This window comes from Labrus mixtus, chromosome 10 (genome assembly GCF_963584025.1).
Source record: "Labrus mixtus chromosome 10, fLabMix1.1, whole genome shotgun sequence".
Lineage (NCBI taxonomy): Eukaryota > Metazoa > Chordata > Actinopteri > Labriformes > Labridae > Labrus > Labrus mixtus.
Genome location: NC_083621.1, coordinates 19,996,341 through 20,013,973, shown reverse-complemented (window position 1 = coordinate 20,013,973; position 17,633 = coordinate 19,996,341). Strand labels below are relative to the sequence as shown.

At 38.8% G+C, this 17,633-nt stretch overlaps 2 protein-coding genes across 3 annotated transcripts in view; both read left to right on the top strand.

Annotated features, from left to right (window-relative positions):
- The window catches only part of noa1 (nitric oxide associated 1), a 111,437-nt gene extending 100,019 nt beyond the window's left edge, over positions 1-11,418 (top strand). The window contains exon 10 of the transcript XR_009674698.1: positions 11,367-11,418. The gene's annotated coding sequence lies outside the window, so the exon portion shown is untranslated. The remainder of the gene's footprint in view (positions 1-11,366) is intronic.
- arap3 (ArfGAP with RhoGAP domain, ankyrin repeat and PH domain 3) overlaps positions 1,578-17,633 on the top strand; it is a 40,635-nt gene continuing 24,579 nt past the window's right edge. For both annotated transcript variants that reach the window (XM_061048621.1, XM_061048620.1), the window contains exons 1-2: positions 1,578-1,755; positions 17,197-17,353. In XM_061048621.1, the coding sequence (XP_060904604.1) occupies positions 17,280-17,353 (74 nt within the window). In that variant the 5' untranslated portion in view covers positions 1,578-1,755; positions 17,197-17,279. The remainder of the gene's footprint in view (positions 1,756-17,196; positions 17,354-17,633) is intronic.

Sequence of the window (17,633 nt, the reverse complement as noted above, 5' to 3'; positions counted from 1 at the left end):
AAAGTTGAGGTGAACTTACATTTTTTTTAAGGATTAAGAAACGCTTACATTTGATTTTGATTTAATGTCTGAAGTGATGAAAAAGTTTTATTTTGAAGGTTCAAATTATGAACAATTCTTTAGATTTTTTTTTTCAATCAATGTACGACCACAAAGGTACCTGGTGCTTCAGTGTTGCACTCAGACTTTAATGATAATAAATACATTTTTATCTTATTTGATCTTGTCTTGTAGAGGATTGGGTCGTCAAATTAGTATTTTTTTTCACATTTCCACAATAAATTGTCTTTAAGCTGCTGCTAAATAGTGAGTCAGGGACGTGTTAATGGTTAGTCAGACTGACTCATTTATTAGATCTATAACAAGGGAGGAAGCTGTTCAACTTTAAAAAGAGCTTCTGAGTATTACTTCCTGTAGTGTGATGTCCATCTGAGGGAAATATCTGCCATGTGAATATGAGGAACTCAGAATGACAGATTATTCTCTTTATTAATAAGACAAACCTGTTACTGAGGTTTGTCATTGATAAGATTAGTTTGTATGTTGTTTACAAAGAACTACAGCTCCCATAAAATCACACTTCCACCAACACTTCTCTAACTCTTTATGTTCAGTCTCTGCTCTCTCTGAAATAACGACCAAACAAACTCAGGAATACTAAAAGCTCTCTTCACAGTTGAACGTGTCTGATTAAAGACGTGATGGATTATTCTGGCTCGCCTCATTAGACTCTTTCAGAACAGCAGCAGCAGAGTTTATTAAAATCAGACTTCAGGGTTTAGACTCAGATTATAAAACGTTGATGTGTTTAGGATTACAGATTACAGATTAAAACAGCAGCTGACCGGATTCAGAGCAAACCAGCTGGACTCAAACTTTTAGACTGACTGGTTTCTTTAGATGCACATGTTTCATCAGCCTGTTTGACTTATTAAAGACAGCCTGATGTGGACTCTAGATGAATTGCAGTGGATTATTTTTTAACAAAAATAGTAATAACAATAATATTAATCAAAATAATAAATGGTACTTGTATACAGTATAGCACTTTTTTAAACCAGTTACAAAGTGCTTTATATACAGGAGAGAGTGCTCCAGTAAAATCCCAAAGCACAGGCATATATAGGCCTACTTAAATATGCATATTTAAAAATAATATTACATGCATCCCATATATCAGAACCTATATATAATACCGCCTTTATGTTCTTTGTTTTACTGCACAAAAAATACCAAGTAGGCCTATTATTCCTTATGTGGGGAGACATAAACCTGATTGTGATTCATTAAAACCTTGGATATTTGATCAACCTATATTTTTTATTTAATGTAAAATATATTGTGATATTTTGTGTTTCACGTTTGTTTTACTAAAACATATAATCAATAATATTACTGTTATTTATCACGACTGGGGAGGATCAGTCTATAACCTAAATATGTTTTTTATTCTGAGGAAAGCGGAAGCAGTATGTGTCCTCCAAGATTATATGCTTTTATTTTGAAGTGGGTAGCCGGAAGCTGCAGAAGGTGTTAATGTGTGACTTCGCAACATTACTGTGTGTTTGTATCCTCCCAGTCAGATCTCCCAGTCTGTCTTTGAGCCGCTCCTGACTGTACGGGAATAATCACTGGGACTGGACCTGCACAGACCGGGACATAGACCAAGACACAGACCGGGAACCGGACCAGGAACGGGTTCAGATCGGACTAAGAATCAGACCAGGAACGGGACCGAATCAAACGGGATCAGAGGTGAGACTCTGTTAACTGTTGGGTATCAAATTGAAGCAGAGTTTAGTCCGGTGTATCGGTGCAAAGAGTAACCGTGTTAACTGGTGTCAAACATCCGAGTGACTCTTTGTTTAGTGTTTTATTACAGTGTCAAAAATAAATGAGCAGATATGTCATTCGTTTGGAAACTTTCCGTCTTCAGAAATCTGTCGGGACCACGAACCACAGACACATTTGGCCGAAAGTCACCAGTTAACACGGTCACTTTTTAAACCGTAACACCGGGTCTTTTTCTCGGTCTCTGTGCAGTGTCTGAGTCTGATTGAGTGACGCACTGAGGAACTTTTTGGCGCAAACTGGAGCTCAGACACATCGTGATGAGAGTGTGAGTGTGTGTAGGAGTTGTCCCAATACCAGAATTTGATCAATGGTATGATTCTAGTAAAAATCAAAGAAAAATGGAAGTGTCCTAGACGCTCCATGTTAGGTCATTTATTCTTTGTTTTAACTAACAAAAGCTGCAGGCATACTCCTGTACTGTCTAAATTGCAATAGAACATTTATAATGTTTCGGTACAGAAATGTTGCCAATGGTTTTGTGCAATTTTGACAGAGTTGACAGATTCCTTCCTGTTTCAGACAGATGATTCCTCTTCTACACACCTGTCAGTGAAATAAATGAAGGCCTAGTTTCTTTTTTCAATCTTCTATATTGGTCATTAAAATAACATATTGTTTTGTTTTAAAACATGAGGTATCAAGGAGTATCATAGTGTCAAACTTTTTGACAACCTAAGTTTGTAGCAGGTTCAGAGATGTGACAGCTGCAGGTTGTTGGTTCGAGTCCTCGGACTGTCTGGGGGTCCGTATTAAAGATCCTGTGAGGTCATATTGTGTTTGATTGTGGCGCCCCCTGTGGACGAAACAGGATCTTGAATAGGACCTCGATGCGGATGTTCATTTGGGATCTGGATTTGGGATGTGGATTTAAGGTCTGGTCTGTAGCTCCAGGTGGGACTGGTTTTAGTGGTCCCAGCAGGGTGCAAGTTCTCAAACTGAATCACTAAAGATCTCTTTCAGATCTGCTTTAGTTTTCATTCGTTCATATTTGATTACGTTTAGAGACTTAAACTGTTACCTGAACATGTCAGACATCTTTTTCTATCACTCCTCATGTTTATGATCGAGCCTGCAGAAATAAGCAAAGTATGCTAAAACATTGTTCAATATTGTGATAATGATTTAATGTGCTACAAATAACCAAAGCTTATTAGCTCTAACTCAGCTTCTTTCTGCTGTTCTTCATGTTTTACACGCTCTGTGTCTGCAACATGTCCCCGTGAATCCAGAATAAATCCAGATCTTATCGCAGCTTATTAGTTTATTTAGCTTATTTAGCTTTAGCTTCATCTGACTGCAGAACATTGAAAAGTCAGCACTACGTCTGGCCGTTAAAATGTGTACATGCTGAGTGAGAAAGGGTTAACTGTTAACATACTTTTCTTATTTATTACATTACATTCAGATATTAGCGATTGTGTTTATTGTGGATGCTCTTCTTGAGATTACTGTGCAGAAGATCACACTCTTTCTGCAGAGTTCAGTGTTCTCTTGCACAGTCTATCTTACCATGCAAGTTTACCAACGTCCCCCTTCTGCACCTATCCCTGCCCTCAGACATTTGTTGCCCGCTGTTCATTGATCACACATCTTCAGCATGAAGCACTCGGGCAGAGTGCACTCACCTCCTTGGTTCTGTTTATTGACCTGTTCTCTGCGCGTCCATGAGAACAAACCGCAACACCACACTGACACAGATACAGCTGAACAGCAATAAATGAGTGATTATTACGAAAGAGAGTGTGTGAGTCATGTTCTTAGAGGACAACATATGACGACTAGTTAAAGAATCAGAGTTAAAGCTTGTTCATCATTCAGAAACCAAACATCTCTTTGACAATAACAATGGAGTCATGAGTTTAACCATCAGAAACATCTGAGTGTGATGAACATCAGAGTAAAGACTTTATAGAGGTTTATAGACTGTCAGTACGACGGTCTGATTTCACATTTTTAAAGATGTATTCATGATTTATGGATTAAGTGACAACTAATCAACAGCTTTGAAGATCAATGAATATTACTGAGTCATTTTTTAAAGAAAGACAAAGTTACTCTCCTCTGCTTATCAAACTGTGAATAGTGTCTGTCCTCCTCTGCGACTGTAAACTGAGATTTTATGAAACTTTTCATTACATTTAAATCAGAGCCCGACCGATTTAATTAGCCAGTGGATAATATCCTCCAATATTTGCTTATCCAGTGACTATTATTATCGGCTAATTATTATTGCAGATATGTGCTGATGATTCTAGATTTATTCATCAGTCAAATAGATTTTCATTTGAGTGTTATTGTATTAGATTATCAGTTTTAGTCAAGCGGTGACACAAGTACATGCACAGTTACTCTCCAGTTGACTGACCATCTTGTCTTCATCATGCATCTTTTCCACAAGTGTTTGATAACCGCATTTGAGGGATCCACGCAATAAATGTGTATATCTAAATCTATATTTATCTCAACAGATCAAAGAAAGATCTAAGCAAGATATCAGCCAATATATCGATATCAGATTTTTTTCTCTCCCTAATATCGATATCTGTATCAGACCCATAAATCCCAAATCGGTCGGGCCTTAATTTCAAAATAGATTTTTTTCTTCTGACATTTAAGAACTGAATGAATTAACAAAGATCTAATGAGAATGTTTTTTTTTTTACAATTAGCTTCATTATTCTTAAGCATATTTGCTTTAAATTTAAATTGTTGAAAGAAGTTTAAATGATTGATTTTAAATACGTTTGTAAATCAGGTGTTGATCAGCTGTGACTGGAGGACAAGGACGGACTGTGTCTGCAAACTCTGATGATAAACAGGAGCAGTCTTTGACCTCATGGTGTCTTATTTAACTATAAAGTGAAATATTAATCGGTGTGATGAAGAATTAGAATCTGAGTGTGCTGTGTTTTACGCAGACAGTTGGACGTCTGAGCCGAGAAGCGTCGCTCCGTAAAGGTTTGAAACGAGTCAGACGATAATGTTAATAGAAAGTTGATCCTTTACAATAATCTCAGTGAACTGGAGAGTAGATATTGTTCTTGGTTCTTTGCTCACATTAGAACACAGAGTTGGTGTGGTCAAACCTGAAACAGTCCTGATGCTGAGAGAGCAGCAGGCGTGGCATTCACAGGCAACACAAACATCCTGTAAAGAGGAAACTCGTCTTCCTGTTAGAGCTGAAGCTTTACAATAAGACTGAATAATCCTCAGGAGGAATTCTTTGTCTCTCCTTTACTTCTTCTTTTTCTCCTCCTTCTTGCTCTTCGTGTTCTTCTTCTCCTTTTGCAGATTCATTTTGTTAAACTGCAGTTTTTTGAAGGTTTGTGACTGAATCGGAATTTAAATTCAACATGATTCTAATAAAAAAATCAAACAACATAAATACCTTTTTGATACCATGGCAACAAAAATAAAAGTCCTTGGCACCCAGTAGCGGGTCATTTATTGTTTTTAATGATCAAAAGCTGCAGGCGAACAAGCTCTTGGAGAAATTTGTTCAACTTAGACAAAGCATTTGGGTGAAAATATTCCTGAAGAGCTGAAGTTTGAGCCTCTGTACTTATCGTTACTATCACTCATTTAAATAAAAGATATTGTATCATTTCATATCAGGTCTCTCTCTCAGTCTGAAACAGTCTGTGACTTCTGATGCTTCTCTGATCTTCTTTGTCTGCTGTAATTTGAGAGTAGAAGAAGAAGTCTACAAAGAAGTACCTCTCAATCTTTCTTTGGCACTAATATCTGAATACTTTTTCAGTAAAGATCCTCCTGACCCTTTGCTCTCTTTCTCAAGTGGAGATCGAATCCTGTTTCAAGACGTTTAACGCAGCACCGCAGCATCAGGGTAGGATTTCCTGAAAATCAAGTGTGTAACTTAAAACTCTTCAGGTTTTCGTACTTTATCCAGATAAATTTGTCCCAACAAAAAGGCACAGAGCCTGTGGAGGATTTAAACAAGTGTTTTGTCCTGATACTGATTTTGTTTTCTGCTTTTCACCTGCTGCTATGTTTCACCCACAAAACCATTTTCTTTACATTTTCGGTCACCTACACTTACAGGTGATCATGTTTTTTTTGACAGTTGATTTGCTGCATGTTACAATAACTTTGTAAATATGAATATTACAGTAAATTTGACATTTTCATGAACATCAAGCTGTATTCAAACTACAGATGGAGACCATTACGTCATCATGAAAATGTTTACTGAGGGGATAAATCAGCTGAACATTAATCACAGACTTGTCGAGCAGAATGACTGATTGATGTTTGATTGATTTTTAACATGCAGTTTCCCCACACTTGTTTTTATCCGACACTGCTGCAGGATCTTCTGTGAATTCTTCATCTGTTGTTGTGGTTTGAATCAGTGGCTGTATCTGAAGTACCTACTCAATCTGTTAGTAGGCAGTAGGCAGTACTATCCGTGCTGTATACTGTTTAGTACCTACTATTCAGTAGGCAGATATTTGTTCCTACTTCGTCTGATTCATTCAGTATGGAAGTTTTTTTTTGTTTGTTTAGCTTTATTCAAGAAGAGTAATGCGCATATACAGTCAGGTAAACAAAACAATATCACAATGTAAATCAAGTAAAAGGCAGATTAAATAACTAAATAAGATACAGTACATAAAGGAAAGTAGAAATGAAAGACAGTAATATACAGAATATAAAATAAACCAATAAAGACACATTTAAATAGTGAAATCATTATTGAAATAGAGGGGGAAGGTTTTATAATAATGCAGACATTTGTTATATTTTCTGATGTTAATTTAAAGTAGTGATTTCAGTCGGGACTTTAACTCTAGATTAAAAATTGATTCAATTAATCCACGCTCGTTTGTTTTGATTTGGAGAAGTGAAGTGACGATTTACGTTTAATTTCGCACAGCATTGTGGGTGGTAAAATACAATTCATTTCCTGAAAGCGCGCATCCGATCCATACTGCATGAAACCCTGAAGTTAGTGTCCATACTGAAATGTTCAGTATACTGAGGTGGACCCAAAAAATGCATACTGAATGACCACGAGGGTTCAGTACTGAAACTCCCTACTGAATAGTACTGCCTACTGAACTGTGGATATTTGGAAACGGCCAGTGTTTTCACTTCCTCTTGGTGATGTCACTGTGATGATGTCACTGAGGTGACTGATTTTCTGTCAGGTAAGTTCACATCATTAACAGTATAACAGTTTGTCAACGTTGGCTGATTACAACAGCAGTTACATCACACACACACACACACACACACACACACACACACACACACACACACACACACACACACACACACACACACGTACAGTAACAGGATGTGTGACTCTTCTTCTCTCAGAAACAAACCACTGTGATGTCATCAGCTCAGATTTAAAGGAGCAGTCTGCACAGTTTCTCTGTTTTTGTTGTCTTTGGTCATGCAGCAGACGTTGATTGCAGTTGATTGGAGGGTTTTTCTTTGTTGCCTGTTTCCAAAGCTCCGAGCTTGAACACTCCGCCTCACTGACCCAGATGAGGAGTTCATATTGAGACATGAAGCAGTGGTTTGTTTGTTTGTCAGTGGTCTGACAGATGTGTAGATTGTGGCTGCTGTGGTGGTTGAAGCTTGAAATGGTTTACATTGTCAGAAGCACACGGAACGTAGCTTTCTATCGCTGTATGGCATGAGTGATATTATTATTACACAATTGTTATTGTGAACTGTACCATAGGTCAGTAGGGCTGAGCAATATGTCCTCTAATCACAATTAATTGAACATTTGACCTCGATTACGATTATTGAACGATGAATTTGTTTTTGTTTTTTGCCCTCATAGTTCACTGACATGGTCTCTACTGTTAAAGCTGGGATCTTTTTTCTTGAAAGAGTGATGATGAACTGTTTTGTGGTTATTAATTGAATATTTTGATCTGAAATCAAAGCTTGAAATGAAAATGACACATTTTAGTTGTAGAAATTAACTTCTCTAAAACAGTAGAAAATAAATTACTTGCATTTCTTGCAAACAGTTTTTACTCAGTGTTTACTTTGACCTCCTTTTGTTTGGCGTCGTCTTCCTTAAAGACAAAATGTGTCCAAACGACGGACATTGCTTCCATGTCGTCACGTGACTCTGCCCTGAAAATAACCAAAATTATCGACATGGGCAAGATTATGTCAGTTAAAGGTTCTGAATGTCGATTCTGATTAATTTTTTATTATTTTCCCAGCCCTAGTCAATTGTCTTTCAAAACTGTCATCACAGCCTTGCAGCCATATCAATACTGTAACATCTGCATTGATACATATATTTGCAAGGAGCATATGACGATATATTGCCATATCGATTTTTCTTTTTTTAAAGATTTATTTTTGGGCTTTTTGTGCCTTTAATGGAGAGATAGGACAGTGGATAGAGTGGGAAACAGGGAGAGAGAGAGAGAGTGGAATGACATGCGGGAGAGGAGCCACAGGCTGGATTCGAACCTGGACCGCCCGCTTGGAAGAAGATAGCCTCCATACATGGGGCACGCGCTTTAACCACTGCACCACCAGTGCCCCACCATATTGATTTTTTGAGCACAGCGCTAGTAGATATTAGTGATAATGACATCTTTTACAGGTTTTAACACATATTCAGCAAAGGAGGAAGAGAGGACCATTCCTGTGGTAGCTGGTTCATTCCAAAAAACGCAATGCTTCCTGCAGTCAGGTCGCATCAAGGTCGGTTCATACTGCAAAGGAACAGCACCAGAGTCCCAAAGAAAGCAGACCAAAAACCACCTTTTCAAGTGGAACTGGAGTTAGTTTGAAACGCATTTAGCAGGTTAAGTGTGAAAGAGCTGTAGAGGAGTCAGAGGAGGAAGAGAACATTTTCTATGAACTTGGTTGTCTTTCATATCCTCTTATTCACACCTTACTTTGAACTTGTTCCTCCAAGAAATCAACATCATCATTTCCTGTTCTCTGGAATTATTTGTATGTTTAACTTCTTTTGGTGTGAATTCTTAGAGGAACTCGCTGCAGATAACTTATTCTGAGAATCATTTTCGTTTAAATCACAGACTATCTGAGTGTCAAGTTTATTACAAAATATAAATATATAACAATGGCTCTCATATTTAATCAAAAATATACATTAATATCAGGGTTTATAAGGTTGTCAATATACAACAATTTTAAACTTTGATATGACTTTAGTAAAAAATGTAACGATATTGACACTGACACAAAAACAGAAATCCTAGACGTCCATTCTTTGGTAATTTCTTGCTTTTAATTTACAAATATTATAAACAAACAGTCCAGCTCACTGTTTAAATTGCACACTTACTGAAATAGCAGAGATTGTATCGTTGAAAATATTGAAAATTCTGCTGATCTTAGATTGTATAGATTGTGTAATCAGGCAGGTTGCTGTCAGAAGAGATGACCCACAGTTACTTTTGTGTTTTTTATGAGAGTGTGGTGCGTTCATGTGCTGACGTGAAGTTTGGACATTTTAAACTTCGGCTAAGCTCCCACAGCACCTGAACGCACCACAGAAACCTCATATGTCTGTGTATGTTGGATTCAGATCTGATGTCTGCTCACATGTTGACTGTAACGTCCCAGTGTTCCCAGTGAGCCTCAGTGTGTGGTTCCAGTCACAGCTCTGAACAATCAGCCCTCTGTTCATCACAATAGAGCCTCACTGTTATTATACTGCTCGCTCGCCCACCCTCTCTCACTCTCTCCCACTTCTTTTTCATTTGTCCCAACTTTACTCTCGCTCTACTTTCCCTCGTCTGTTACTTTTTTTAAAGCTTGCCCCCCTCCTCTCTCTCTTTCTTTCTTTATGGTATTTTCTCCTCCCTGCACTCTCTCTCTCCCTCACCCATCCTCCCTCCTCTCTCTCTCTCTCTCTCTCCTTGGTGGAGGTGAAGAATGAAGGTCACTCTTTTCCTCTCCTCCTTCCTGTCTACTACCCACTCTTTCGCTCTCAGGAGACAATGCTGCTCACAGAGAGCTGTGTGTGTGTGTGTGTGTGTGTGTGTGTGTGTGTGTGTGTGTGTGTGATGCCTTTGATTGGCAGGTCTTTTAGCCTATCATCTATCTTTCTACCACTTTATTTAACTCCCTGTTAGAGGAGTGCAGCTGATGGAGACTGTTGATTTCAAGTCAATGCAGACATGTTTGTCAGGCTGAATGCAACAACTTTAACTTTATATTTGAGTGAAGTGTTTGCAGAGATGATGAAGTAACGAGCAGTGTTCACTCTCTGAGCGGTGTCCACTCCGATAGGGGAAGATCTTTTAACTCCTGACTTGAAATCAAAAATGTAACTTAAGCAAGACCTTTGTGTCACTCACAGTCACTGTGTCTATAAGGGATGAGATGTTCCTGCTAACCTGATGTTGACAAACCAAACATCATTAAAAAAAACAAGCATTTTAAATAGTTTTCTTGTTGTTTTCAGACAAACCTGACAGTTCATGAATTCAAACTTTAAAGAAAACCCCCTCGTCATGATGCAGTTATTCCAGCATCCTTTCAGCCTGTTTCTCAGTATCTTCTTTTAAATCACTTTTAAAAACACATTTTTATCGTAACGCCTTCCTATAATCCTTGTTTCATCCAGGATGTTTTATTTGTTTTACTGTTAACTTTAGCTAATCTTTGTCTCGGTTGTTTCCCTTTTCTCTGTTAATTGGAAGATTGCTGCACTGTTGTTTTATTTTACATGCTTTTTTAATAAGATTTTATTGTTGTGTATTTGACTGTTGGGATTTTTTCTTTTTTCTGTAAAGCACTTTGTGACATTGGTTTTGATAAGTGCTTTCTAAATAAACTTTATTATTATTATTATTATTATTATTTATTGTTATTAAATCTCAGTAAAATCTGTTGATTTGGGTTCAAAGCGGTAGCTGTAGTCAGACAGAGTTCAGCTGACGTGTAAGAATGAGGAACACCAGAAAGGAGAACAGGCAGTAAAATGATCTTTTCTCAGAATGAAGTCTGGTGTCTGGTCGCTTCATAGCGCTGTAGGAAGAGAGATTTCAGCCCACTTCAGTGTGACTTGTTAGATAAAGTGAAACTGTCGCTCAGAAGAACCGGACAGTATAGCTGAAACAGAACGCTGGTCGTTGGCGTCCGACAGAGAAATCCTGGTTCTGATCCCATCAGGGCATCAAACTGGGACCTGATCAGCCTCAAGTAGTTGGAAGCAGCAGGAAAGTTCATCCAGACTCGGATCATGACGATGATGGTGAAGATGATAGTGAAGTTGAGGTGAAGGACCGACAGAGGAAAGGGTGGGGTGGGCGGGGCTTAGTTCAGCTTTAATCTGTTTCATGTTCTGTAGTACAAAGACATTTTGTTCCTTTAATATTATACACTCAAATATACTATTGTCCTCCTGATACGTACTTAAACATAAGTAACAGGGAGATCTCTTTCACATTTGTAAAATATGTTCCTCTCTTTTTTCAACACCTTTTAAGAGTTTGTGAATCTGAGGTCCAAACGTTTCCGGATGTCTCCAGTATAGATTTGTTCAGCCTGCAGCAGTGAAACAGGAAGTGATTTCGGCAACATAGTCCTTGATGGATCAAAGTGTGTCCACTAAAAGTTGTTTTTGTCCCTGACAGGCTCAGATTGTTGTTGTTAAGTGTCAAAGACACAACATTACAGAAAGGATCCCTAGAGGTCGACCCTTCTGTTAAAGAGGAAGATGATTATAGAAGCCCAAACAGCTGTTCCATCACTCTCTACATTCACACCAGACTACATTGATTAAAACAAGAGTATATAGGCTGTAAGTGTTACTGCGTTACTCGTGATGTGATTATGCTCCAAACTGTACAGTATTCATTTTTTGTCTGTTTTTGTCTACAAAACTGCTGACTCAAAAAGAGCGATTAAACGTGTGGTTAAAATAGTATTTAACTGTTTCACAAAAAGGTGTTAAAATAAAAAATAGGTGATGATCTCACTGATCATCATGTTGCTTTTCGGACAAAGTGTGTGTGTGTGTGTGTGTGTGTGTGTGTGTGTGTGTGTGTGTGTGTGTGTGTGTGGTGTGTGTGTGTGTGTGTGTGTGTGTGTGTGTGTGTGTGTGTGTGTGTGTGTGTGTGTGTGTGTGTGTGTGTGTGTGTGTGTGTGTGTGTGTGTGTGTGTGTGTGTGTGTGTGTGTGTGTGTGTGTGTGTGTGTGTGTGTGTGTGTGTGTGTTTCCTCTGCAGCAGTTTGAGGGACAGCTGTATCCTGTGTTTTGTTCGGCTGCAGATCCGAAGAGCTGATTACAAACACAGCACAGAGCTAAAGGAGGAGTAATGTAATGTACATGTTCTTGTTATGTAAGTCTTTATTTGTCTTTGTGATCAGATGTTAGAGGTCTGGATGGATGTTTAGACATCCTGATGTTGTGTCTTAAACCCTTTGGTTCAACGTTGATAAAGTCACAGAGCTGCAGGGAGTATTCATTCTAAGTTAGTTGTTATAATCAGGAAAAGGTAAGAATGTGAAGTATTATTTATTTGATTGTTGATTTATTATTCCTCTGACATTCATATGAAAAAGGATTTTACTGTTGGAGCTCATCTCAAACTATTTTTGTAGGACTCTTTCAGATCGCAAATTCTGATTTTAATTTCAGATATCCAAAATGAAAAATGATTTCAGATATCCATAAAGTTATTAGGAATATCCTCATACTCTGAGAATAATTGGGAATACAGGTTTGACCTGGAGAAATGCTATCATGGATATCTACAGTGTTATTAGTGATATAAGGGTGTCTGCCTGTCAGACACAGGTCAGGGCACAAAGAGCTCAAAGGCTCTTCTCCCAACTCTCTGTTTTTTGTCTGCAGTATTTAAGATGTGTGAGTTTGATGAGTGTCTGTGTCCTCTGCTGTGTGTCTGCTCTCCCCTCGTTCTGTATCGTCAGCCCTCACCAGCTTCCTTCCTCACTCTCAGCCTGGACCTCCTCCTCCTCCTCCTCCTCCTCCTCCTCCACAGAGCTCCTTTTCTCTCTGATTAGATTCTCCCTGCAGACATCTGCGTTCTCTCTGATCAGAGTTTCATTGTGTCACATTTAAAAAAACAAATGACCTGTTTATGTGCAGAAAGAGAGAAAGTCTCTGCATACAGTCGAGATTGTGAATTTAATGATACTAGAGTTCTTCATTCCTGCAGATGTGAAGTGATTTATTGACTCATCGTCTTCATGTGAACGCTCTCTGACTAACATGAGTGACTTACCCTCCTCTTCAGTCTTATTTACACACAGCTGACTCTGTGAGTCTGATCAGTGATCTGTCCTCCTCTTTGGGAAACAAATCTGTAAGAATCACTGGAATGATTTTGAATAAGAGGACGTTAACTATCTTACTCGTCACTCTTTATTATAATAATAATAATAATAATAACTTTATTTGTATAGCACTTTTAAAAACAGGGGTTAACAAAGTGCTTTGACACATACAGAAGCGAACACAACAACAACTTGTTTGTTAGCGTGTTGTTGTTTTCTGTGTGACCATGAAGTCAGACTCAATTTCTGCAACTCAGAAAAACCATCAAATCCACAGAGTCTGAAGTCTGAGCCAATCAGAGAGCTCCCAGAAGTCCAAGCCAATAAGAGCTCTCTAAGCAGTCTGAGTCAGTAAATAAGAAGTTGATGTATCTTTTTAGTTTCCAAAGTGAAGCCAATGCAGAACTGTCTTAGACCTGCATCCTCTCTAAAGTCTAGCAGGGGGCAAAAATCAGTCTGATGGTATAGAGGTCTATGATAAAATGTTCCCACTTGTCACTGGATTTATTCTCTCAGTAAACATTTTAATAATATGTTTATGGTCTCAATCTCTTCCTTCAAGTCTTCTTCAATCCAGCATGATGTTCATTTAGTAAATTAAGGTCCCATTCAGAGTCATCGAGACCAGAAACAGGGGAAGAGTTAGGGCGGACCTGTGATTGACAAGGTGCTGCGATGGCAGCCTGGGTTTAGTTGTAGTAAAAGACACTTTGGTGAGTTGAATGTTGATATATAGTGAGTACTTTTTTGTTAAAATACATTTTTTAAAAGACATTTAAAGTAATATCACACTTTCTATGAATTATTCAATTGTTTTAGTTTTTTGATGCCACAAGTTTTAAAACAATACAAGCTGTTATTTTAATAATCAATAGTATTGAAGGGTACCAAAGTTATTAAAAAAACTCCAGATGAAGAGATAATTGTGTTGACATTTATTATTTTTATCCTGAATTTAGACTCATGGATCTGATATTACGACTTCAGAATAGTGTCTGTTTTAAGAGGAAGTGTTTTGATGCACATCTCTGACTCTGAGTTGTTTTCCAGAGTTAAGCAGATGGAAATCTTTTGTTTGATTTTCTCCTCGACTTTCCTGTGTAGGTGTGTTACTGTCTCAGGTGGTCAGTCTGCACTTTTTATAAATCAGGTGCTCTGAGCTGATCTGGAAGCAGCTGCAGGTCTTCTGAAGTTTGGAGGAGGAAAAAGGTCGACAGGAGGAAGCTGCTGTGACTCACTTCCTCCTCCTCCTCCTCTTTTGTCTCCATGCCGCTGACCTTTGTGTGTGTCCAGCAGTTATTTTTACTCTGCTGTAACATTCAGGACCTGATTCACTAAAGGATTGCGTGGCTTTTTGCGCCTGCTAAACCGATGCAGCGCTGCAGAGCAAACGGGGTCTTATTCACAAACACCGGCTCAAACTTTCCATAATCACAAAAACAATTCCACCTCTGGTATGACTTGATTTAATTAAGACTGTAAATCTTATTTTTATTCGATTCAGGGGTTAAATCAGTTCAGAGGCTCACCGCACACACTCTGTCCACATGTGTGGAAATGGTCTGACGCTGTAACACAGGACTGGTGTTGGAGTATTTTTTAATTGGGTTGAGCTGCCCTCGCTCTTTAAAGAGAAACTTGTGTTTCATCTGTAAAGACTACACTGCACTATAAACTGGAAGACGTCTCCCTTCCCCTCCCGTGGCCTTGAGCTGCGATGTGCGCCGCATGAGAACGGGAGTTTAGGACTCAACTTCACAATCGGAGACAAAACAAAAGCAAACTGCTCCGAACAGAAATATTTAAGGGGCGTATTTGTGCTCAAATATTATTAGACCATGGAATCAGCAGATGGTTGGCACATCTGATGCACAATTTATGGAGCTGTCAGCTGAAATTCACTCTCAGTGTTGTTTTGGTGTCGGCCATGATTGTAGTTTTTTCTCTCTTTGGCTCCTCTTCCTCCTGCTGTTTCAGAGCATTTGAATGAACACTGAAATATATATATATATATATTTTTACTTCTAGTAATGTTTCATACAGAAGTGTGTTCATGTTTCAGACTGTCTTTGACCACAGCTGATGTTCACTGCTGGTTTCAATCACGCAATGATACACTGAACACTTCTCATTTATTATTGCGACCATTACTCAAGTCATCAATTAAAGGAAAATTAGTCGCCAAATTGATAAACAGTTTTGGTGATTTCTTCAGTGAGAACATCAAACATTTGCTGGTTTTAACTTCTTAAACGTCAGGTTTGGTTGTTTTTGGTCATGTGAACAAAGTTTTGTGTTTCTGACATTTCTACTTCAACTCTGGGTGATCGAGATCAAAAGTGAGAGCTGCAGTCAGCAATAAACTGACACACACACACACACACACACACACTCACTCACTCACTCACTCACTCACTCACTCACGCACACACACATACACTCTCGCGGAAAGTGAAACTTAACACATTCCTACTTTTTTAAGGAAATCTAGAGTTAGACAATCACTGCTTCACAATGAAGCGTGCACATACACACACAGTTTTTTATTCTTTGAAAGCCACCCACCCCTCAGCCTCAGTCAACATGCCTTGCCTCTGCAGCAGGCACTCCCTTCATCCTGTGTGTGTTTGTGTGTATGTGTGTGTCCAGCGGTCTATGTTCACTGTGTGTGTGGCTCTGTTGGTAAAAAGGTGTAACTGGTATTTGAAGTATGTTAGTGTGTTTCCTGTGAACAAGGACAGTCAGGGGAAGGGTGTGTGTGTGTGTGTGTGTGTTGTGAGTAGGTGGGTGTTTGGGTGGGAGCTTCCTCACTTCTCCAGTATCAGTGTGATGTCCTCTTTAAAAATAATATTAAACTCAAACCTTAATTAGCATTTTGTTTATTTAACCCCGAGTCTTACCTGTCAGGCAACAATCAATCTTCTGCGTTTGAAACCTGCAGCCAAAACAAGTCAATTCATCTTCTTTGCTTGATTTAGGGTAAAAAAAAGTCTTAGACCTCGACTTTCCCTGAACTTGTTTTTCCTGCCAGCCCTATAGTAAATGTTTGATGTGAAGTCAGGGTGAGCTGATATGTGAATGCAGCAGGAAATATTCAGGAAAATTCCCAGTGAGCCAGCAGGTGGGGATGATGATGTTTATTTCCTAAGACTAGTGCGATCTACGTACACCTATAGGGACAGCTTCATACTCTTTTCTACTGTGCGTTATGTTCTTCTTCACTCTCTGTTTATACTGTAATATATGTCAAATTACACGCATTGATTTAAAGACAAAAAACTGTCAGAAGAGAAACTGATTTCAGCGACAGCCTGTCTGAGGTTTTTTATTTTAAGGAGTGCATATGTGAAAACAGCTTCTGTCTGTTTGTGGGTCAGCTGATCAGAGTCAATCTCCCCATTTCATGTCCGCCCCCCCGACCCCTGTTACCTCCAGGGCAGTCTGTAGAGAGGTCAAAGGTCAGCCTGCTGCAGACGCTGAGAAACAATCCTGCTGCTGTGTTCCAGTGCTGACATCATGTTTTTTTTTGAGTCTGTGGCTTTAGTTGGCTGGAGGTTGTGTGTGTGTATGTATGTGTGTATGTGTGAGAGAGCGAGACCTCTGAAGGGTCAAAGGTCACTGGGATGTGGTCTCAGGGCAGTAAAAACAGAAATCTCCTCTGCCGCAGATAAATGTCCCTTCTGTCTGTAAATTATCAGCATCTGTCAGACCGTCTGTCATGGGATAATGGGACACGGCCCGAAGCATCAGAGTTTCTATGGTTACCTATTGTTGTTGACATTTTCACTAAATTAATACCTTTAAGACAATCTCTTTTATTTTCACTATCAATAGTTTCAAAAAGTAAAAAAAACTTTAAAAGGAAACTTCAGATCTTCAGTCATTTCCACTTCAGTTTGTTGTGTGTTTTGAATAGGAACAAAACCGTTTCAGTGTTTGGAGTAGCAGCTTACAGAATCAAATCAGATCTTAACTGCCTGTCTGTCTGTCTGTCTGTCTGTCTGTCTGTCTGTCTGTCTGTCTGTCTGCCTGTCTGTCTGTCTGTCCCTCGTCTCCCGCAGATGGACAGTCGGCCTTCGTCGCTGCTGTAGGTCAGTGATGGCAGCCGTGTTTCCTAAATGTGGAGGAGTCGCGTCCAGGCTCCATGTTGGTCGTCATGGCAACGCTGGATGGAAGCACGCCGGTTGAGAAGCTTCTGTCAGTGATTCACCTTGAGAGGTCAGAGATACATCACACTGGACTAATAATAATAATAATAATAATAATAATAATAATAACTTTATTTATATAGCACCTTTTAAAAACACAGGTTTACAAAGTGCTTTGACAAACAGCAAAAACAAGAACAAACTAAACCAAACACAGAAGAACATAAACAACAGCAAGAACAAACAAATGCAAAATACTAAAAATAATTAAATACAATTCAACAGAAAAGAACCCATAGTGCACGATACCCAACAGACATATATAACCCGACCATCACAAGAACCATCAT